This window comes from Bufo gargarizans, chromosome 7, assembly GCF_014858855.1.
Source record: "Bufo gargarizans isolate SCDJY-AF-19 chromosome 7, ASM1485885v1, whole genome shotgun sequence".
Classification (NCBI taxonomy): Eukaryota; Metazoa; Chordata; class Amphibia; order Anura; family Bufonidae; genus Bufo; species Bufo gargarizans.
Window position 1 is genome coordinate 177,095,212 of NC_058086.1, and position 23,807 is coordinate 177,119,018.

The 23,807-nt window shown below is 42.3% G+C and overlaps 1 protein-coding gene across 1 annotated transcript in view; it reads right to left on the reverse strand.

The window, feature by feature from the left end:
- The window catches only part of DPYD (dihydropyrimidine dehydrogenase), a 1,350,396-nt gene that overhangs the window by 749,154 nt on the left and 577,435 nt on the right, over nucleotides 1-23,807 (reverse strand). Inside the window, exon 9 of the mRNA XM_044302252.1 lies at nucleotides 5,946-6,053. Within this exon, the coding sequence (XP_044158187.1) occupies nucleotides 5,946-6,053 (108 nt within the window). The remainder of the gene's footprint in view (nucleotides 1-5,945; nucleotides 6,054-23,807) is intronic.

The window sequence follows — 23,807 nt, forward strand, 5'->3', positions numbered from 1 at the left end:
ACTTAATGTAATGTATGCAGGGTGGTAGCTATCATTTCTCAATAAGGGGTTAGTAGCTGTGCTCTTCCTAAATTCTCTAGCATGAATCACTCCTTCTTTTATCTCTATTTCAACATCTAGGAACTGTAGAACATTACCTCCAAACTGTGATGTAAAAAACATATTACAAATTGTTTTCACTTAAGTATGTCATAAACTTGGTGAATTCCTTCTCCGACCCTGACCAAACCACAAACACTTCATCAATGTATCTCAAATATAACTTGATATATTGTTCATATGGATTCCTTATATCATAAATCTTGTAATCTTCAAATTCCACCAGGAACAGGTGCGAACAATAAGAAGGCGATATTGGCCAATAGTGTTGAGCACGAATATTCGAATAGGGAATTTTAATTGCAAATATCGGCACTTCGAGAATATGCGAATATTTAGAATAAAGAGCTATATATTCGTAAAATCGAATATTCATCCCTCCCTTCTTCTAGCTTGTGGGCCAATGAGAAGGCTTTGTCACAGCTTAGCAACTTATATATATAATTCAGATAGTTAGTGGGAGATAGTCAGTGTAGGTTAGACTGATCTATAGTGTAGCTGATAGGTTCTGCTGTCCATACATACATGCTACAGACATAGTGCTGTGATGTCACAAGTAGTACGTATTGCGAAAAAATATGCTCATCATTAATTGCCGAAAATTCGCAAGCGCAAATATATTGGAGCACTCTATCTGCAAATAAAGCTATTCTAATGTTCTGCCGTGCCAACCATTTTCTCCAGTCTCAGGAAACTTATACCAGCTTGGAAAATATAACATAAGTGACCCACCCTGGTATTTTGCGCGCATTATGTGAAAATTACATTGCCGATTTTCGCAATCAAGAATATAATCTCGAATTCGCTAATATATGACGAATATTCTACAAAATATTCGTAAAATATCGCAAATTCGAATATTGCCCCTGCCGCTCATTACTATTGGCCAAATGCGGTTCTGTGGTTTGTTCCGTTTACAACAGGAGGAGATTGAGCAAAAAATGTTATTGCAAAAGGAGGCAGCAATTATCATAAAAACTGGGGCGTTGAGAACTCTAGGGTTAAACGACAGGAATGACCATAAGTGTGTTTTTATGAAATATCTCCTAAGGGAGCGCAATACTGTAAGGTTAGGGTGAAATTACCTGTCTCTCAGATACACATTTTTATCCTTGTGGGAATTATTATGTGGGAAGGCCAGACGAAATGGCCATCTCCTAGATGATCATGTCTATGTTTATCTAACCCGCAGAAATCAATAAACCAAGAAGATTTTTACTCCCGGGTGAGTGCCGTGTCTTTCTCTACTACACATTGTATATGGATTCTGACACAGAGCACCAATAAGGAGTATGTGGGATAGAGATCTAAGCACTGACTGCAGCATATGCAGAACAGTGCCAGTCTGCTTCTTGGTTGTTATCTGACAGGCTTATCCTAGCAATATGCCATCAATGTCTAAAATGAGGATACTACCTCTTTAAATAAATGGGCTATCTGTGTAATTCAGGAGAGGGCAGATCCTCCAGAGTCAGATAAACTCTTTTTAACTGCCCTTCAATCTGGCCTAGGGATATGATTTCTGAACAGGAGACCCCCTCTATTAAAGGGATATTCTATTAATTTTCAGTTATTCAGTGAGGGTCCCAGGTCTAACCAGTCTAATAGTAAGTTGTTGACCAGGAAACTGGTATCCCTCTTTAACGCAGAATTCCCTAATAGGTTATATGAAAAAAAGATTTTCTAAATTGAATGACCCCTTTAAATCATTACTCAGTGCAAAACTGATATTGCACACTGTTATTTCTAGTGCACTTTATAGGTATAAAAATTTTGGTCAAATTTGATTAGTTTAGAATCAATTCACTCATCTCTAGTTAGAATCCAGTTAGGGATGAGCGAATTTCATATTTTGAAGTTCGTGTGCGAGTTCGTGTTGTGGTATTTATTGAATTGCGTTATGGATTCCATTACCATCTTTAGAGGCATTCCGTTATTCCTTCCGTCATAATAGAAGTCTATGGCCTGCATAACGGAGCCGTCCGGTTTCCATTATGCAGGAGAGGACTCCAGCATAACGGAAACCGGACTGTTCCATTATGCAGGCCATAGACTTCTATTATGACGGAATGAATAATGGAATGCCTCTAAAGACATTCCGTTATGCATTCCGTCATGGAATTGCGTTGTGGTACCACAAGACGAACCCTCACACGAACTTCAAAATATGAAATTTGCTCATCCCTAGATCCAGTATAGAGTCACTTATATAAGTAAGTAATTAAAAATATTAAGTGGAAAATATAAAAATTGTATTGATTGTATTGGTCCAGTTTAGTAAATGGCTCAGTAAAAGGGCAAAATAGCTACTAAATAGGATTACATGCTTTTATAAGTTTCCATATTGTGGCAAAAAAATTAGGGCATAGCTGCAGCACCAAGCTCTACAGCATATAGGCCCTAATTTTTCCTATGATTTGGTATGTCATGCATCACTCTTTAACCACTACAGGACCGCCGTACGCAGGATTGCATCTTTGCTGCGGCCCTGTTATTCCTCCTGGACGCGCCGGGGCGTCATCTCGCGAGACGTGAGATTTCCTGTGAACGCGCGCACACAGGCGTGACGTTCACTGGAGCTGAAGATAAACGAGCTGATCTACAGCCTGCCAGCGGCGATCGTTCGCTGGCAGGCTGTAGATGCAAATTTTTTAACCCCTAAAAGGTATATTAGGCGCTGTTTTGATAACAGCGTCTAATATACCTGCTACCTGGTCCTCTGGTGGTCCCTTTTGCTTGGATCGACCACCAGAGGACACAGGCAGCTCTGTAAAGTAGCACCAAACACCACTACACTACAACCCCCCCCCCGTAACTTTTTAACCCCTTATTAACCCCCTGAACACCCCATATAGACTCCCTGATCACCCCCTGTCATTGATCACCCCCCTGCCATTGAGTACCCCCTGTAAGGCTCCATTCAGATGTCCGTATGTGTTTTGTGGATCCGCGGTGCTTTTTAGAATTTGGGCCCTTTTGCCCACCTAGGCTGCAAAAAAAGTGTCACACATGTGGTATCGCCGTACGCAGGAGAAGTAGGGCTATGTGTTTTGGGGTGTCTTTTTACATATAACCATGCTGGGTGAGATAAATATCTCTGTCAAATGACAACTTTGTATAAAAAAATGGGAAAAGTTGTCTTTTAGAGAGACATTTCTCTCACCCAGCATGGGTATATGTAAAAGGACACCCCAAAACACATTGCCCAACTTCTCCTGAGTACGGCGATACCACATGTGTGACACTTTTTTGCAGCCTAGGTGGGCAAAGGGGCCCAAATTTTAAAGAGCACCTTTAGGATTTCACAGGACATTTTTTACACATTTGAATTTCAAACTACTTCTCATGCATTAGGGCCCTAAAATGCCAGGGTAGTATAACTACCCCACAAGTGACCCCATTTTGGAAATTAGACACCCCAAGGTATTTCGTGATGGGCATAATGAGTTCATGGAAGTTTTCATTTTTTGTCACAAGTTAGTGGAATATGAGACTTTGTAAGAAAAAAAACTTGTGACAAAAAATAAAAAGTTCTATGAACTCACTATGCCCATCAGCGAATATCTTAGGGTGTCTACTTTCCGAAATGGGGTCATTTGTGGGGTTTTTCTACTGTCTGGGCATTGTAGAACCTCAGGAATCATGACAGGTGCTCAGAAAGTCAGAGCTGCTTCAAAATGCAGAAATTCACATTTTTGTACCATAGTTTGCAAACGCTATAACTTTTACCCAAACAAATAAATATACACTTATTGCATTTTTTATTTATCAAAGACATGTAGAACAATACATTTAGAGAAAAATGTATATAGAAATGTATTTTTTTTAAAATGTTACAACTGAAAGTGAAAAATGTCATTTTTTTGCAAAAATTGCAGTAAATTTCGATTAATAACAAAAAAGTTAAAATGTCAGCAGCAATGAACTACCACCAAATTAAAGCTCTATTAGTGAGAAGAAAAAGAGGTAAAATTCATTTGGGTGGTAAGTTGTATGACCGAGCAATAAACCGTGAAAGTAGTGTAGTGCAGAATTGCAAAAAGTGGTCTGGTCATTAAAGGGGTTATCCGAGTTTTTTGTTCTTTCTATGTTCCTAACTAGGCAAATGTAACAGCTTTCCAATTCACTCACTTTATCTCCAGTGGCTGGTTTCTCAGATTTCACTGAGGGTCACATGACCTGTGATGTCAGCTTCTCTCTCTGCTCTGATAAAGGTAGTTTACAAGCCTGTAAACGAGACACTGTGCCCCCCTTCACTGCCTGTCTCCCACCTTCACTGCCGTCTACTCTTTGCTAGGATACTTAACCCCTTCAGCTGCACAGCTCTGCAGCAGGGACAATTCTGGGCACTGGAGCTGATATACTAAAGAGAGCATTACACAAGAAGGTAGGGGGAAGATCCTGTGTGTATTAGCAGTGTCATTATACAGGTGGGACATGAAGTCCTACACATGCAACATGCTGCAGAGTCTCCCAGCACTCAGGGCATCTCTTGTATCCACTCCCTTACCAGTGTCATTATACAGCTGGGAGACGTCACTGTGCTGGCCACGCCCCCTTCACTGCCGTCTACTCTCTGCTGGGATTCTTAACCCCGTCAGCTGCACAGCTCTGCAGCAGGGACAATTCTGGGCACTGGAGCTGATATACTAGAGAGAGCATTACACAAGAAGGTAGGGGGAAGATCCTGTGTGTATTAGCAGTGTCATTATACAGGTGGGACATGTAGTCCTACACATGCAACATGCTGCAGAGTCTCCCAGCAGGCAGACATGTCACTCAGGGCAGCTCTTGTATCCACTCCCTTAGCAGAGTGGGGGAGGGGCAGAGATTGTTTTTATTGCATGTAAACAAAGAGCCAGAAGAGAACCAGGGAAATTAGGAAAAATATATTTTTTTTTGCATAAAACTTGCTTAGCTCGGTTATATATCAGATTTTCAGTGCTATATATATTTTTTTTCATAACTCGGACAACCCCTTTAAGGGTGTTTAAGCTAGGGGAGCTGAGGTGGTTAATTGATTATGCTAAGCAAAGACCATCAGGAGGAAAAAAATATATAAATAAATAGTGAGGATTGACTCCCTGAGATGCATAGCTACATAGGAGTTGCTCTCATGCCCTCGTATCCTCATAGTTACATGGTCAGCAACTGCTGACAGCTCAAGGTAGGGGCTGAGGAAAGCTGTAAAATACCTTTTACACAGATTCCATTGTTAGGTGTAGTGTGAATATGAACTTTCATTATGTTAAATTCTGCTTTTTTAAGTGTACTGGAGTGACAGCATTAGGGGTCCCCTGGTTGGATGCTACAGCTGTCACTCAAAGCAGAGGGGAGGGGCTTTGCCTCTTTTTGGATGCTTATTCAGAACAAGCTACTGCTTCTTTTGACATTACAGTATGTGCATAGTTAAGGCATAGTTTTTGGACTACTTGTTAAGAACATGTCACAGTTTTTTTCCGATAGCACCATGTGTCTTTAACCACTGGATGGTATCTGCTCCCAATAAAAGAACAATTTTTGGAACATCTTTTAAGTTTAAAAATGATAAATCTGATGGCACAGTGTGTTTTTAAACAGGCTGTTTGTTAACACCATCAACCTTGCATTTACCCATAGCTATATATGTCAGTGTCACTTTGACTTAATTTACTACTGCTGTCATTACATTAGAGAGCTTGAAATGGGAGTGGCAGAGAAAAAATTGAAAAATTAAATAAAAAAGTGAAATCAATTTTCAGTCCAATTGGAACACTTTTAATTTGAGTAGAATCAGACCTGAATCAAATTTTGTTACTGCTTTATTAGAAACTGACCCACATGTTCAGATATATAAATGCCCTTACCTTGTTTGCTTGCTTTGGCCACGAGAGGTAAGAAGTCTTTTGATGTATAAAAGCCTTGCTCAGTTTTAAGACCATGGAAAACATCTTCAACTTTTGGTTCAGGTAATCCTTAAAGAAAAATGTAAAAATCACATACTTGAAATCAAGAACTGATTATATTTAAAGGGCTTTTCGACTTTTGACTATTCCTTTTCATAAGAAGTGTCCTCTGACAAGCTGATAACTGATACCGCTGCTGCGGTCTCTAGCAATAAGCTGTAATCTATGGGAAAACTTAGCAGTCAGTGTTCGATATCCCTGCAGCACCACAACAGGAGAAATTAAAGAAGTTATTCATATTCAGGGGGGTCTTTCAGCAGACCATCTCCCCCCTCATGGCCTGACTGGCAGATGGAAGCAGACTTTCTACCTCTGGCTCCCTACTCCTTTACTCACGCACCACAACTACAGCACTCACACCCCGTGCTGGGATCATCTGTTTGGTAACAGTACAGCCAATAACTGGCTACAGTAGTAACTTGTCCCTCTTGTGTCACAGGACCAAATTACATGATACAAGGGGGCAGGTGACCATTGTAGTCAGTCATTGGGTGCAGTGGTGTCAAACTAGATGTTGAAAGCTGGGATGGGGTATGCTAAATGACCCCTAAAGACTAGCAGCCCTTTTAAGTAGTGTTGAGCAAAGTGAAGCCTTCAAAGCAAAATTCGGTCTGACATTTAGGAAAACTTTAATTTACTACAAATTCAAATTTCTTCTCACTTGGTGGTAACAAATCAATTTTTCCTAAATTGGCAGCTGCAAGTGAAAGTGAAAGTAAGAAGCCAAGGAATGCAAGATCACCCATAATACCATGCAGCCAGCCAATCCACAGATAGCCATCCCCTGTGATGTCATAGCCCTACAAAACCCTCATCTCACGTGGTCTCCACAACTGTACTGTGAGCTGAACATAGGGAGAGATGTGACAAGCGCTCATACGTTAGGGACAGTGTTGCTGAAAATAAGTAATAGAAGAATATTGGCGGGAGAGGGCCGGGAGAGTGCAGGGAGACTTATGCTGCGTCAGTTTTATATATTTATTCCTACATTTAATTATTCCTAAATCAGATGTAAACTAAGATATTTAACTCAATACCAATAAGATGGATGCCTTTATTACTCCACTGCCAGCGTGCCACCCAGTACCATCCAGGCTGCATCCCTTAAGGGGGCCAGGTCTAAATGATGACCATGCTAATCTTTTGCTTGCATTGCTTCTTCCAAACCATCCTTCAAAGTCTCCATGTTCTAGAAAAGTCAGCAAGATGTAGAGAGAGGAGGAGTTGGATGTTCCTGATGACATATTCTCATTGATATTAGATGATGAGGAAAAGGAGGAAAAGCAGATGCCAGAAGAAGGGCTCCCACCTGTAGGGCAGCAGAGCGCTAGGGGTGGAGAAGTGGGTAGACCAGAGCTGATTAATATTCTGTATTTACTGTCAAATAACCTGCAGGAGATTGCAGGCAAGAACAACAATAATATGCATATTCTGCCCCCACCTAACCAGCCAAACCCCATACCAACAACAACCACTGTTTAAAGATACTGTGTGGCCATTAATAATGAAGAAGGACTACACAGTGCGGTCTTTATTATTACATTAAAGGCAGCTGCGGGCTAATTGGCCTTGTGGTTCTTCACCGCATGCATAGTCGCAAGCTGTCTGCAGTAGGGCTGCTCCATGTGGCCGCACCCTAAAGCAGAGTGGCTTGGGTATATCTGACATATAGCAATTCATGACATATTAATTTGGAACTAATATAATTTTTTGGCTAACTTTTTCAAAACTTCGCTCATTTCTACCTTTAAGCATTACACATTTAAATCAATAAGACATCTGTGTAATGCAGGACAGGGCAGGTCCTTCCTAACCAAATATACTTTTGATTAACTGCCCTTCACTTAAGCCAAGGGATATGAATCCTATTCCTAAACAGGAGACTGCCTCTATTAAAGGGGTATTCTATTAATTTACAGTTATTCGCTATCCATTTTAGGTGGCACTGTAGGGTTCAGAGCCCCCGTTCCCATGATTGGTGTGGGTCCTAGGGGTAGGATCCCAACAAATGTCTATCCTGGAAACTAGTATACCCCTTTAACTGAGAATTTCCTAATAGGGTCTGTGGAAATATATTTTCTAAGCTGGATGCCCCATTTAAGGGAACATTCCATACAAAGCCATACAAAGCCAATCCTGTGCATTATGTTATTCCTAGTGCAGGAGGAGAGGAGCATGAAACTCAGTTTCTCTCTTTGGTATTATTTGAATCCCTGTGTCTTAGACCTTCTATTTCTAGTTATATTTAACCTTGGAAATATCATCTTCTAAGGACAATAGAAAATTGCTTCATGCAGAAATGTTTCTTGCTAATTGCAACTGTTTGCAATATTAAAAAATGTGCTACATTTGCAAAACAATATCTTTTTAACTGCCATGATGAAAGCAAGATGGGTTAAAGAATGACATTTTAAACCATGCAAACATTGCAAATGTTAGATAAATACACATTTAAGGACCTTACAATACAATAATCAATTTTAATGAGCTGTCCTATTTTTAGGACCACACGTTAGCTCTGTACATGCACCTTGCACCTCAGAGAATCAATATGAAATCCACATTGACTGCCTGAACCAAAGAGTTTTTTTTTTTCCTTCAACAAGTAAGTAGGCATTAAAATAGGACATGTGGCTTTGTAAACCTTTTATAAACACTGGTTTGCAACTGAAGAGTATCGATCCAAACCTCAGAGTCAGTGGTAGATAAATGAGAAAATCAGCATCACATAAGGGGGAAAGAATAAAAAAATAAAAATAAAATAAAGTGAGAAAACTGGTTACATGAAAAAATAGAATTCTAAGTATATACGTGTTTCCAGCGATATTGAAACATAAAACAAAAGGATTTATTATTATATTAGAATTATACAGTTCACCCTGCATTCTAAATGCATAAATACCCAATTAATACATTACATTTTTTATTTTATTTTTTACAATCCCACATTCCACTGAACCTGTAAAGGAAAGATTACTTACCTGCTTCTTGGCTCTGCCTGCAATGCCTCCGCTGTGCTCCCTTGCTGTATGTTCAGTTTGATGCCGCCTGCAGCCAATCTCTGGCCACAGTGGTGACCGGATCCTCTTGCGTCATGTGACCATTTGTCATGACGTAAGAGGAGTCGGTCACCCCTTGCGACCAGTGATTGTCAAACCAGATTTTTCAGAGAGAGTGAGCCCAGTGGAACATTGCAGGCTTGGAGATAGAGGAGCAGGAAGCCAGCACCAAGAGGCAGGTAAGCAAGCTCCCCATTACATACAGGTTTCACAACCTCTTTAAGGTTGTATACGTATATACACGTGAAACTCGAAAAATTTGAATATCCTGCAAAAGTCCATTTATTTCAGTAATGCAAATTAAAAGGAATTGCATTAATGCAGCTTAAAATTAGATTTTTGTGAAAAGGTTCTATATTCTAGGCTCATAGTGTCACACTCTAGTCAGCTAATTATTCCATACCCCCTGAGCAAAGGGGACCTCAAAATTGTGACTTTGGGGTTTCATAAGCGGTAAGCCATAATCATCCAAAGTGTAACAAATAAAGGCTTGAGGTATCTTGCTTTGCATGTGATGAGTCTATCTCATGTGTTAGTTTTGCCTTTTAAGTTGCATTACTGAAATAAATGAACTTTACACAATATCCAAATTTTTCGAGTTTTACCTGTATATTAGATATGTGTGTTTGGTGGGGCATGTGTCCTGGGTGCTCAGGAGGGGTGCTATCAATGCAAGGGTATTTAGATGTAGATCTACAGCAGCAAACTAATCATTTTCCTTAGGTAAAAGAAAGCATGAGCATGCCTAACTGTAACAACGACACATGAGAAGGATTACTACTTATGCTTTCAACTAAATTTAGCCATTTTGTCTTAGGGTACTTTCACACTAGCGTTATTCTTTTCCGGTAGTGAAATCCGGTGAAGGGTCTCAATTCCGGAAAAATCGCATCATTTTTGTCCTAATGCATTCTGAATGCAAAGCAATCCATTGAGTACGCATCAGGATGTCTTCCGTTCCGTCCCTTGTATGGTATTTGACCGGACAAAATACTGCACTTTCCGGATACGGCATAAATTTCCATAGAGTTGTATTAATGCCGTATCCGGTACCAAGTGTTCTGGAAATTGCTGCGTTGCGGGATCCGGTTTTCCGGTCTGCGTATGCACAGGGACATGGGAGGAGCTATTTTTACTTTTGATCTTTGAACATTTTTTTATACCGGGTCCATTATTCCGGATGATACCGTCTAACGGATCCGGAAAAAAACATATTCCCATTTGCATATGGTTTGCCGGATGCAGCATCTTCAAAACAGATTCAATATTTTCGGAGCTCAGTTGTACAATGGACCTTTCTTATCCACGATTGACAGCATTCTCTGTGTAAGGCCTGTAAGGGATCACTCTCTCACGGGGGTCGCCAATGACAGACTTCTCATCAAACAAGGGATTTCCAAGTCCAAACAGTGCTTCATTGTGTCATTTTAAGCAGTAGAGATGATATTTCTAGATATAACGTCACTCGGTGAGGTTCCAGCACCAGCACCAGAAAGCATAAATACAAAATAAACACCTACCCATCTGGGCTCTAACTAACACATAGGTCTCTATCTCACCTCTAAGTCACTGTTCACACCAGGGGATAGATCCGGCATCACTCAGCCTCACAGTCTGCCTTTAATCACGCTGGTCTGTTCTCTGGGCATATCTCCCCCCAGACTTCCCCTACACTGAGGATTGCTGCTGACTTTTAAGGGTCCTTTCACACATCAGTATTTTTTTTTCCAGATTTTTGTTCTGTTTTTTTGCAGATCTGTGTTTCTGCAAAAGCCTTCAGTTTTTACCAATTGTACATCCGCATCCATTCTGTTTTTCCACCCAAAAGGAGGAAGGAGGAATATATGTTGGTAGGGTACTAAAAAAAGTATTTCTATTTTCTGGAAACTGATCTGCAATTGCAGATGACATGCGGATGACATATTGATGCATTCCACATGTCATCTGCATTTTTGCGGACCCATTTACTACAATGGGACCATGGACTGCATTTTGCGGACAATAGTAGGACAAGCTTTTTTTTTTTTTGGCGGATCCGCATGACAGAACAGAACGGAGCAACTGATGCGGACAGCACACTGCCATTAAAATGAATGGGTCAACATTCCGTTCCACAAATTTGCAGGGCGGATTACAAAATATTGACGTGTGAATGGACCATAAATGAGAACCGTGGACATGTGCCACCTGTAAAACCCGGAGTGGATCGCGGGGAATAAACATCCACCCAGCTCTATGCTTATTACCTATAAAAGCCAGGCCCGGATTAGATGATGCCAGCTATACTAAGTACCAACAGTGTCCACTATCCTAGTGGATACACTAGGTACTAGCTTTTACTCCACCAAGGCCAGGAACCTTGGTGACACGATTCGGGTAAAAACACAGCAAACCATAATATACATCGACTCCTCTAGTAGGTTTCCTGAACCATTTTAGGAGACACATATCTTCCCTCATACATGAGGCCTGTCACTGCCTCAGTGGCATATGGTGAGGGGGCCATACGGGCCGTTGCCCCAGGCGCAAAATTGCAGGGGGCGCCAGGCAGCAAGCACTTCAATGAGGGCCACGGGAGCCTATGGCTTCCGTCCCCTCCGTTCCTCCTCATAGGCTTCAGGCTGGTGGCCTGAAGCCTATGAGGCAGAAGAGCAACCGTAGTAACTAGAATGGAGTTGCTCCTAAGAAGTATGATGTCGGGGGAAGAGGTGGGGTCTCTTCATCCATGGGGTGGGACCTCAATGTTTGCAGGAGATTCTACAGAGCACGTTGTTGAAGAGAGGAGCAGAGGCTGCAGGTCAGTGTGTGGAGGAAAATATTGACTGGTAGGTTTACTTGGGGGGCTTTTTGCAGGGACTGAAGGGAGGAGGAATAATCCTTGTACTGGAGACTGTATGTTACAGGGGCCTGAAGAGAGGGTAGTGGGGGGGAGTGATATTCACATGGGACTGTATTCTGGAGGGTCTGAAGGCACTGGCAGGGGGGTGATATTATTTTACATGGGACTGTATGCTGGAGGGGCTGAAGGCAGGAAGAGTGGTTAATTTTACATGGGACTGTTTGTAAGAAGGGCTGGAAGGCAGGGGGAGTGATGTTTCTTATGGGGCTTTATTCTGGAGGGGATAAAGGCCAGTGGTCAAGAGAGGGAGGGTGATATTATTTACATGGACTGCATGCTAGAGGGGCTGAAGGCAGGGGGAGATTTATATTTTACATGGGACTGTATGTTGGAGAGGCTAAAGGCGGGGAGTGATGTATTTTACATGAGACTGTATGCCGGAGGGTCTGAAGGAAGGGAAATGATGAGTCTTACATTAGACTGTATGCTGGAGCGGCTGAAGGCACGAGAGTCATGTATCTTACATGGGACTGTATGCTGGAGGGGCTGAAGGAGGGCTTAATTATTACTATATTGCTACAGAGGGGGCCATTATCATATTAATACTACTACTACTACTACTAATAATAATAATAATATTACAGAGAGTCTAGTATATATTATAATTATACAGAGGGGAGTATAGTTAGGGGCACTACGGGAGAGGGGAGGTCTGTTATCTGAGGATGATAGTAAAGTGAAAAATAAAAAAATAAATCTGTGAAACTCAGAGGCGAGACGCGGGTGGAAGAAGTTATCATGACGGTCCTAGCTCCGAATGAAGACGCTGAGGAAAGTCTACATCACAGGAGATGTCACTGGGTGTAAGAGGTATGGTGCTGTATTCTCCTGTATATTTCATAGCAATGTATGTTATGTCCATCTAAATATAATTTTTTTTTGGGGGGGGGGCGGGGGTGGATATAGAATTTGGGCCACACTGCCGAAGCCTGGCCCCAGACTTTAGGTCACACTATTCGTGTTCTGAATTCTGGGGCCTCACACCCATCTACTACATTTTCTGTACTCAGAGAGTTATCACTGTGTTATCTGTGGTGTTACATAGGACTGCAGGTGACATCTACTGCATTATTTGTAAAAAGGGGCATGGTCACAGGTTGGGGGGGGGGGGGCGCAATACTTGGCTTGCCCCGGGTGCTGGCAACTCACACTACGCCACTTCACTGCCTCACCGGCCCCATATACAACTGAGCTCAGAAAAAGCAGAGATTTAAATGTATACATTTCAAGTTTTGCTGAATCTTTTCCCACAAAACATGCATTTAATTTTTCTCTCAACAGAGAGTTATCATTGGTTCTATTTTGGGGCACATACAATTTTCTTTTATTGCTTTTTAGTTAGCTTTTTAAGAAGCAGGAATAAAAAGGAATCAGCTCTGTCACTGCTTTTTGAGTTTTGTTATTGCAGCAAACAACCTGCAGGGAAAGTGACATGTTATCTTTATTTTGCTGGTCAATACAATTACAGAGATTCCAATTTTATATAGTTTTTTTTTATATTTTGTCACTTTTACACAAAGTATGAGGGCATTTTTGCAGGATGAGCTGAGGTTTTCATTGGTACCATTTTGGTGTACATCGTACTTTTTTCCAGGGTAGATCATGTGCTATTTTGATAGAAACAGTTCTAACGGACGCGGCAATACCCAATATGCAATTTTTTTTTGCAATATTACTAAATAAAAGCATTTATTACAACGTTCATCTGACAGGGTAGAGCATGAAATATCTTTATAGAGCCAGTTGTTACAGACGCAGCGATACCTAATTTGTTTATGTATATTATTTATGTATTTATTTATTTATTTTATTGTACATAGCTTGATTATTGGAAAGGATGGTGTTTTTTTACTTTATATTTTTATTTTTTGTCCCACTTACTTCAACATTTAAGGGTCTGATCCCTGTTTCAATGCAGTACAATATATGCTCTATTGTACTGCATTGACTGTCAGTGTATTACACTTACAGTTTGGCTATGAGACCCAGCATGGAGGCTAGGCCTCATTGGTCTCTGTAGCAATCAGGCCCCGAGGCCTTTGCAAGGCTTGGTCCTGCCATAACAACCATCGGGACCCTGCCATCAGCACAGTGACCCGATGGAGTGAGTGAGGGAGCGCCCTCCCTTTGCGGACCTTCTATATGCAGCGGTCAATGTGAAGGATTAATCTGCTGGCATCAGTGTTTTGACCAATGCTGGTGGATACATCAGGGGCCTAGCTGTCAGTTATAGCTGGGTCCCTGCTGCTGATCTAGACGCCGCTGTGTGGGGACGGGGGTTAACCGCAGGATGAGAATGCTTATCCTAATGCGGGAAGTACCCGCTGTTTAGGACGAGTATTCTTATCCTGAATTGTTAGAGGGTTAAAGGGGTTTTCGAAGACTTTATAACTGATGAACTATCCTCGTCAGTATATGATTAGTTGTTTGAGAACCCACATGTGTTCCTGTGAGTGCTGCATCCTATTATCAGCTATCCCAAGGCCAGTGACGACAAGTTCATTGGTCATGTGACCTAGGAGCAGCTCAGCCCCATAAAAGTGAATAGGGCAGAGTGCAATACCAAGCACAGCGGCTATGCAATGTACAGGGTTCAGTAAGTATGGAGAAGGCTGAGAAACTTTGTTGCTAAAGGGTAAATATGCACTACGGACTTTTGAAGTTTTATGTCCTTAGCTGTTTTATTTCTGAAGACACATGTTATGATCTACAATCTATTAATGTCACATAGTGGCTTTATTTTCTCATTAATTTGTGTATGCAGGTTCCTCTATAATAAATGCAACCAGCAGATGAAATGCCATGTGGGTTTAATTAGTAAATGATACTAATTGCATTGTTATTGTGCACTCCAAGTGACAGAATTTAACAATGTTCCACTGGATTTATGTTCAGCAAAAAAGCACTCAAAATGTTTGTTGATTTGTAACAAAGTTGCATAATAGTTTTATCTTATAACAAAGAAAAAGTATAGGAAGCGGCGAGCAGAGCTTCCAATGCAACATCTGTAGAAAAAAATTAAACTTAACAGACTGCATTGTAGTCAGTGGCATCTGTTCAGCTCAGTTCCTCTTAGTTAGGGTACTTTCACACTAGCGTTTTTCTTTTCCGGTATTGAGTTTCGTCCCAGGGGATAAATACCGGAAAAAAACGGATCAGTTTTATCCTAATGCATTCTGAATGGAGAGCATTCCGTTCAGTGACCCACATTAAATTGTGGTTATACCTAAATTCTAACTAAATGTAAGCCAAAATTTGTCACACTTGCATCTAATTCTAGACATATTTATGAAGCAAGTAAGCCGAAAAGCATAAATCACTGACAAACTGTAACGGGGCGCCGAAGACCTGCCGCTTAGCTTCGGGAGCGAGGATCTGTGTTTGGCCTCGTTCCCAGGGCGGCCTTGCTAGCTGGGAGGCTCCCTGCTCCTAGGTCTGCCTTGATTGCCGAGCTGATCACTCGGTGGTCGACTTGTTTGTCTGTTGGTCATGTGATGCTGGCCACGTCACATGACCCTCACTCCCTACTATAAATACAGACCTCGGATTTTGACCTCGGCTTGTTTATGGATTTGTCTTTGCCTCTTCCCTTGTTCTGACATGACCTCCTGGACTGACCTCGGCTAGTTGACCCGCCTCGCCTTCCGTTTTTGTTCTACCGCTTGGCCGCTTATTGTAACTTCTCAGTGGCTGTCCTCTTCCCTGCTGTATCTTTCTCTCTGCTTGCACTTAGTAGGTTAGGGACTGTCGCTCAGTTGCGCTACGTCACCTAGGGCGGGTGGTGCAAGTAGGCAGGGACAGGGGACCGGGTGGCAGTTCAGGGGGTGCACCTCCGCTCTATCTTTGATTCCCGTGACTCTACCCGTGACACAAACGCTATTGGAAAAACTAATTGCAACTAGTGTGATATACCTGTTGCCCCCAAAAAATGGATTAAGCGGTTTGATAAAAATGCTTCCAGCAAATAATCATTAAGGGGTTCTATATACCTGCTTCCACAAATACTGCTCTTCTATAAGGACTTTGTCACTGGGTTATTTAGAAAATGACAGGCAGAGGAAGAGGCAGGCCATTCCACAGGGCTGGTAGGGGTCGGGCAGGTGCCAAAGGTCGGAGTCTTTGTGGGAAGTTGGAGAAGGTGCGTGCAATTACGTCAAAGGATGCACCAGAGTTGGTTGAGTTGCTCACTCAGCCTTCCACTTCTGCACCCTCCTCATCCTCTCTATCTGCACCCTCCTCACTCTCTGCTGTGTGCACCGCCACCACCATAGCCCCTCCACTCGAGTCAGAGGAATTATTTTACCATCCATTCCCAGACCTTACCGATGCGCAGCCATCCTAGAGCTATATGGCAATGTTTAGCAGCAAGTGAATGTATCTCTGGCACACAGTGTCGGTGCCAAGATACATATGACCACAGACACGTGGTCTAGCAAACACGAGCAGGGAAGGTACATAACTTTGACTGCCCACTGGGTGAACCCTCTGACGGCTGTCAAGCATGCAACCCGGGGCACCTGTGTGGATTTGGTGTTACCGCCACGGATTGCATGCAGGACTGCCTCTTCTTCTCCTCCTACTCCATCATCCGTCTCCTTCTCGGCCGACTCCTCCTTTTCCACTGCTACCACCTCTTCTACTGCATCTCCCCAGAACCTATTCGCTGTGCTGTGGCTGTTGTGCCTGGAAGTCAAGATCCACACCAGTCTCGCACTCCTTTCAGATCTGTGGTCACAGGCCGTTCAGTGGCTAACCACGCTCAATTTGACAGTTGGTAAAGTGGTGTGCGACAACAGTGCCAATCTGCTGAGCATGCTGAAACAGGTCAAAATGACACACGTGCCATGCATGGCACACATCTTGAACTTTAGTAGTGTAGCGATTTATTGCCAAATACCCCGGGGTCCAGGACGTATTGCGACAGGCCAGAAAAATCTCTGGCCATTTTATAAGATCGTACACGGCCATGGCTCGCTTGCTGACGTTCAGCGGCGACACCACTTGCCCGTCAGACGTCTTTGTGACTGCCCGACACGCTGGAACTCCACCTTGTATATGCTTGTTAGGCTGCTCCAGAAGAAACGTGTCGTTAATGACTACCTGTACAAATTCTGCAGCAGAACAGGTTCTGTGGAACTTGTTTTTTTTTTTACCGTGCCAGTGGCTGCTCATGTGCGATGCATGCAGACTTCTACAGCCATTTGATAAGATCATCAAACTGGTCATTCGCAGCTAAGGCGCTATTAGTGACATCGTACCTTACGCCTTCTTTCTGGAGCGTGAATTGCGTAATGTCATTGATCAAGCCATCAAGGAGCAGGAAGATTAGGAAGTCGCAATGCTAAATGAATTCCCAGGGGCGACTACTCCATCTGAGACAAGACAGCAGTAGTCAGAAAAGGATGCTGGATGGGGGGAGAAGGAGGAGCAAGAAGAGCTTTAAACTTTTCTGGGTTCCCTAGTTTTGTCCGTGGATGGGGGGAGGAGACCGAGGACGACATTCTCCTGGGCGATGAGCAGGAGCCAGGCCGCTCCACTACTTCCAATTTAATGCAAATGGGGGCCTTCATGCTCCAGTGTTTGAAGAGGGACCCCCGTATAAAAAGAATGAAAGGCAAAAACCAGTACTGGATGGCAAAGTACTTAGACCCCCGGTACAAACACAAAATGACGGACATGTTACAAGCATCACAGAGGGCTGTCAGAATGCAGAATTTCCTGGCCTTGCTTCGAGAGATGCTGCATTTTGCTGTTGCCGGCGCTGGCAGAGGAAATAGTTGCGGGTACCAATCCTACCGCGCATGGAAGAAGAGGGTGGTTTGAAGATGTGTTGGTCAGTTCAGATATGAGATCATTCTTGCAGCCAACCCATCGACAGCCACCATCTGGATCCAGCCTCAGGGAACGCCTAGACCGACAGGTGTCCGACTACATTGGGTTTGCGGCTGATGTGGATGCTCTGAGAAGCAAAGATCCCCTTAACTACTAGGTGTGCAGGCTTGACCTGTGGCACAATTCGCCATGGAAATCTCTGCTTGCCCCTCGTCTAGTGTCCTGTTCGAAAGGATGTTCAATGCAACAGGGGGGATCATGACCGATAAGCGCACTTGCCTAGCTCACAACAGTGTGGACTACCTCACATTTCTTTTCCTTTTTTTTTTTTTTTTTCAAATAATTTTATTGAAAATAAAAATCATTACATACGAACAGATATGTTAATCCACATATCTGATATTGAATGTAGACAAAAACATAAAAGTAACATAAGATAACAGGTGATGTGACAGGTATTATTAGACAGATTTCCTTAGGATGGACAGTACAGCAGGTAATATAAAATGTAATCCACATCTAATATTTTCCTATACGGGTAATGTCATAGGACAGATATAGAACGCTGACTTAGTCAGGTACGACATAAGAAATCTATAAGAGCAAGGTATTCATGTTCCTGTATGAGAACCAGACTTTCCATTGTTTCCTATATAATTGAATATTACGATTCTCCCAAGCTGCTATTTCCTCAAACCTACACAGTTGATCGACCTTCCCTGTCCATTGAGAGAAGGAGGGTATGTCTTCAGAAAGCCAAAATTTAGGTATTAAGAGACGTGCTGCACTCAACATAGAAAGAAATACTTTAGTAGGTGGTATTTTAGAAGCAGACGGTGGTAGACCTAATAGAGCTAACTGAGGAGAGAATGGAAAGTTTGTTTTACATATCATGTTAGTTTTGGCAAAAATTTCTTTCCACCATTCATAAATCGAGGGGCATTCCCACCATATATGGAAAAATGAACCCCTGTCCGCTTTACATCTCCAGCACGTATCTATATTATTTGGGCTATAGCGGCAAGTGATATCTGGTGTTCTATACCATCTTGTCAGAATTTTATACCCATTTTCTTGGGTGCGAACGCACCTAGAAGTTTTGTGGGGCAGTGCTAAGAGTTTTAAGGTCTCTGTTTGAGAGAAGCTAGCATCTAAATCCTTTTCCCAATGCCCAATAAATGCAGGTTTAGTCATTAAGATTGGGTTGTTTAATTTCCTATATATTTGGGAGATTAGTTTGGTATGTTTGGATTGATCCGCTATTATACCCTCAAACCATGTCAGTGGGCGTAGTATGTCATTTTTAGAAATATTCTTTGACATAAAAGAGCGTATGAAGGTCAGCAAGAAAGGGAGATGTTTGCATTCTGGGAAAATATTTAAAATATCTTTACTTTTCAATACCTCCCCCTCATCATCAAAAAATGAGAAGAGGAGCAGGTTCGAATTCCGAACTGAGTGGGAAGACATTCTTTCAAGTTAGGTGGAGCATATGCTAATATGTCTTTTATCTGTATTAATGGTGATGGTAATGTCTCAATTGTCGTCTTCACCATTGGATTGATGTGTCTATCCTGGGGTAGGACATTTTTTGCTCCCACTAGAAGGCCTGAAGGGAACGAACCTAGATCACCCTGCTCCATGGATACCCAAGGCTTCTGATTTGGATATGTCATCCAATCTACCAGTCTAGAAAGCATTACTGCCCTCCCGTATAGTTCTGGGTCAGGTAAGCCTATTCCCCCCTTGGCCTTAGGTCTACAAAGAACAGAGCGAGCCAGTCAAGCCTTTTTCCCGGCCCAGACAAATGAGCTAATTTGTCTCTGAAGTTTAATGTAGTATTTTCTAGGGACTGGGATCGGTAGTACTTGCTGCAGGTAAGTTAATCTTGGTAAGACCAATGAGGTGACCATATTCTTCCTCCCAAACCATGATAGCATCGGATACTTTAATCCGGCTAACTGTTCGGAAATAGACTGAAGAAGAGGAGTGAAATTCAATCTAAAGAGAGTGGAAGGGTCGGGTCCTATCTTGACACCCAGATAGGTAATATATGGAGTGTCCCAGTTAAAGGGGGAGTTTGCCTTTAATGAGTTCTTGATTGAGGATGGGAGATCTATAGAGATAATATGGGATTTGCTCAAATTAATTTTGAAGTTTGAATATGAACTAAACTGTTCTAAAATCTTATAAATCATAGGGAGGGCTATTGTCGGGTTTGTATTCATTATTAAAAGGTCGTCTGCGAAAGCAGCAACCTTATGCTCCTTTTGATTTATCTTTATCCCCACTATTTCTTTCTCCAGTCTAATGGCCTGGAGCAGTGTCTCCATTACGAGGACAAAAAGTAGTGGTGAAAGTGGGCATCCCTGTCTGGTGCCATTCCTGATATTAAAGGAGGGGGACAGAGTGTCATTAATGATGATAGAAGCTGAGGCGTGAGTATACAAGGAAAAGATGGTGTTAATATATTGGATTTGGAATCTAATTGTTTTAAGGACTTCTTTCATATAGTCCCAGCTCACCCTATCAAAGGCTTTTTCGGCATCTGTGCTAAGGAGGACTAGAGGCCGTCTCCACTTTTTTGAGAGGTAAATAGCGTTTAACACCTTAGCAGTGTTATCTCTGCCCTCCCTACCACGGACGAAGCCAACTTGATCTTCTTTGATCAGTGATGGCAGAAAAGATGATAGGCGAGTTGAAAGTATCTTAGCTAATAATTTCAAATCCAAATTTAGCAGGGATATTGGGCGATAATTAGAGCATTGGGAGCTATCTTTTCCTTCTTTAGGGATCAGTGTGATATGTGCTCTGGTCATATCTGGAGATAGTGGGACACCAGACAGGGAGCTGTTAAATATAGAGAGAAGGTATGGACCTAATATATTATGGAAAGTGCGGTAGTATAAAGCAGGGTAGCCATCAGGTCCCGGGCTTTTCCCAGTAGGAAGTTGTCTAACAGCTGTCTCAAGTTCCAGTAATGTAAAAGGGGCTTGTAGAGTTTGGATTTGGGAATCCGTCAGTGTGGGCAAAGCAAGGGAATCAAGGAAGGAGGTTACTGATTCTTTTGGATGAAGGGGGGGGGGGGACCACCACCTTCTTTTTCTTCTTCTTTTATATTATAAGGGAATAATAGTACTTTTGGAATTGTTTGGCTATTTCTGGGGTATTAGATACCTCATCTTTGCTACTAGTTCTAATTTTGTGTATATAGTTATGGGATTTCCTCTGCTTAATACGCTGCATCATAAACTTGGACGCTTTATCACCATGCGCATAGTATTTATATTGCGCATGGAGATAATACTTAGCAGAAGCTGTATTGAGCAGGGTTTTTAGAGAACTTTTTAAATCCGTGAGTTCATTCAAGTGGGAGACCGATAGGGAACTTTTATGAATAGTTTCTAACCTATGAATCTGGGATAGAAGTTCATCTATTTTTTTCTTTCTCTCCTTTTTGATTCTTGACCCCATACTAATGAATTGGCCTCTCATGTAGGCCTTGTGGGTGTCCCAAAGTATATGGGGGGATGTGTCAGGAAGGGAATTGAGGGCAAAAAATTCTTCCATGAGTTTTTGGGTTTGCGCTTTGTTTTCTTCTGACGAGATCAGCTGTTCGTTTAGTCGCCATCTAAAAGCTTTGGGTTCTAATGTTGGAGCTCGGATTGTAATAAATACTGGAGCGTGGTCCGATAAAAGTATATCACCTATGGAAGCCCGAGTACATAAATGTAGGTGTTCTTTTGACACAAATATATAATCAAGCCTTTGATACGAGTTGTGGGGGTGGGAAAAGAAGGTGTAGTCCTTCCCGGAAGGGTTACGGAGACGCCATACGTCATGTATTGCACCCTGATGTAATTTATTCCTGAGTTGTCTCAGTGCCCTAGCGGGTTGATCTGATTTTTGGGATGATGAGTCTATAGAAGGATTTAAGGCTAAATTTAGATCCCCTCCAAGCACCACCACTCCCTCCTTGAATGACTCCAAAAGGGCAAGTGTTTCTATCAGCCAAGAGATTTGCCTAACATTCGTAGAGGTTTGCAAAGGTATAGGTCTGATTAGCTATTTTACCCTTAAGCAGAATGTATCTGCCTTCAACATCTTGGATATGTGAAGTATAAGAGAAGGGCAGACCCCTCTGGAACCCCACACTCACACCTCTGGATGCTGCAGAATTCGAACCACAGTGGTACCATTGTGGGTACATGGACCTGGATAGATCAGGGTATTTATTGAATTTGAAATGCGTCTCCTGAAGCAACAGGACTGAGCATTTTTCTTTTTTAGCTAGGGAAAATATCTGACTACGTTTTGATGGGGCATTAAAACCCTTAACATTGAGGGTAGCAATGCACAGGTCAGCCATCTAAAAACAAAATAACTGATTGTGCGTCGCAGAATTTTTTTTTCTGTAAAAGATGTGTGTTTGTAATTTGTTTGTACTTATCCATCCAAGGCGGAACTACAGGGCTGCAGAAGCGTCTCCCTCTCTTTTGGAGATATAGAGTTGACTTTCTATGATACCTGTCATAAAACCAATAGTAAAATAACAATAATGAGAACAGTTTGGAAGTTTGAACAATCAGATAGATCATTAATATTAGAGTAAGGATACTCCAGGAATAGAGTAGGGGGGGTAATATGCACATTGTAATGTGACTTGTTTAGTACCCTCATAATATGCAAAAATTAGGCACTTTGTAAAAGACATATAATTTACACTGTGAGGTCACAACTCCAAATTCAGGAGAAGTTTGAATGTGTAAGACCCACATCAGGATATGTATATTAAAGATTATTATTAAACCAATACTCCGAAAAATCGCTGAAGAGCTTGAAATTTTTCTTTAGCTTGGATCCAGAGTCCTTCAAGAATCCTGGAGTGTAAGTCGTCTTGGAGTAGATTGTCGGCCTCTCCTGGATCTTTGAGGTTTGCCGGGACGAGGTGTCTCCCAGGGATCTGCAGAAGGGAGGTCCGGTAGTGGGTTGCTATTTTGTATATGGTCCCAGTTCTCGATAGGGAGTTGATTAATTTGCAAAATATCGTATGCTTTAGGCAGATCATTGAAGGAGGAGATGGATATACGCTGGCCTTCGTATAGAAAGGATAGTCCAAAAGGAAAAAGCCACTTGTATAAGATTCTTTTGCTACGAAGCCAATCAATAAGCGGTTTAAGTGCTCTTCTCTTTTTGAGTGTGGACTGGGCCATGTCTTGGTATATAGTAATAGGACAGTCCTCTAGAGCCAGTTGTTGAAAATTCCTCGCTTTACTCAGGATTGCGTCCTTAACTGGGTTGTGGTTTAGGGCGCAATGCCCTGTGAGCCCTCTCAATGGTGATATCGTGAGCTGAATCAGGACCAAGCAGTTGTAGGCAAATATTCATAATGGCCTCCGGGATTTCTGCAGGGCCAATTGATTCTGGAATGCCCCTGAACCGCAAGTTATTTCTCCTGCTCCTATTTTCGTGATCTTCAAGGAGTGTATACAGTGAGTTCATGTGCGCTTGATGTAGTGATAGCGTGGAGGAGACTGCGTTCTGGTGAATCACAATGGCAGTCTGATTATCCTCCAACGAATCAACTCTCCTTCCAATGTGACGCATGTCCTCTTTTATAGAGGAGAGATCCGACCTGAGGGGCTCAAGGGCTTCTAATAAGGCGTCTTTCAGAAAGGATCTGGAGATGGGTAGGGTATCAGCCTCAGGGGAGACCTCCCTTACCTTTTCAGTAGTCGCTGTGTGTTTCGGAGCGCTCCCTGCAGCTTTCGGCGTTCCAGGCGCCATCTTGATTTCTTTAGCCGCATGGATCTGAGCGGCTTTTTTAATGAATTTCTCCATAGTTTCTCCGTTTGTCTGTATTTTAGCCTGCCCTTGTGCTTCAGTGGGTCTGGGGCCACCGATCTTGACCATTTTAGAGAGAAAGTGCCGCTAGAATCAGGCTGTGAGGGATACTATATCAGCAGAGCTTCA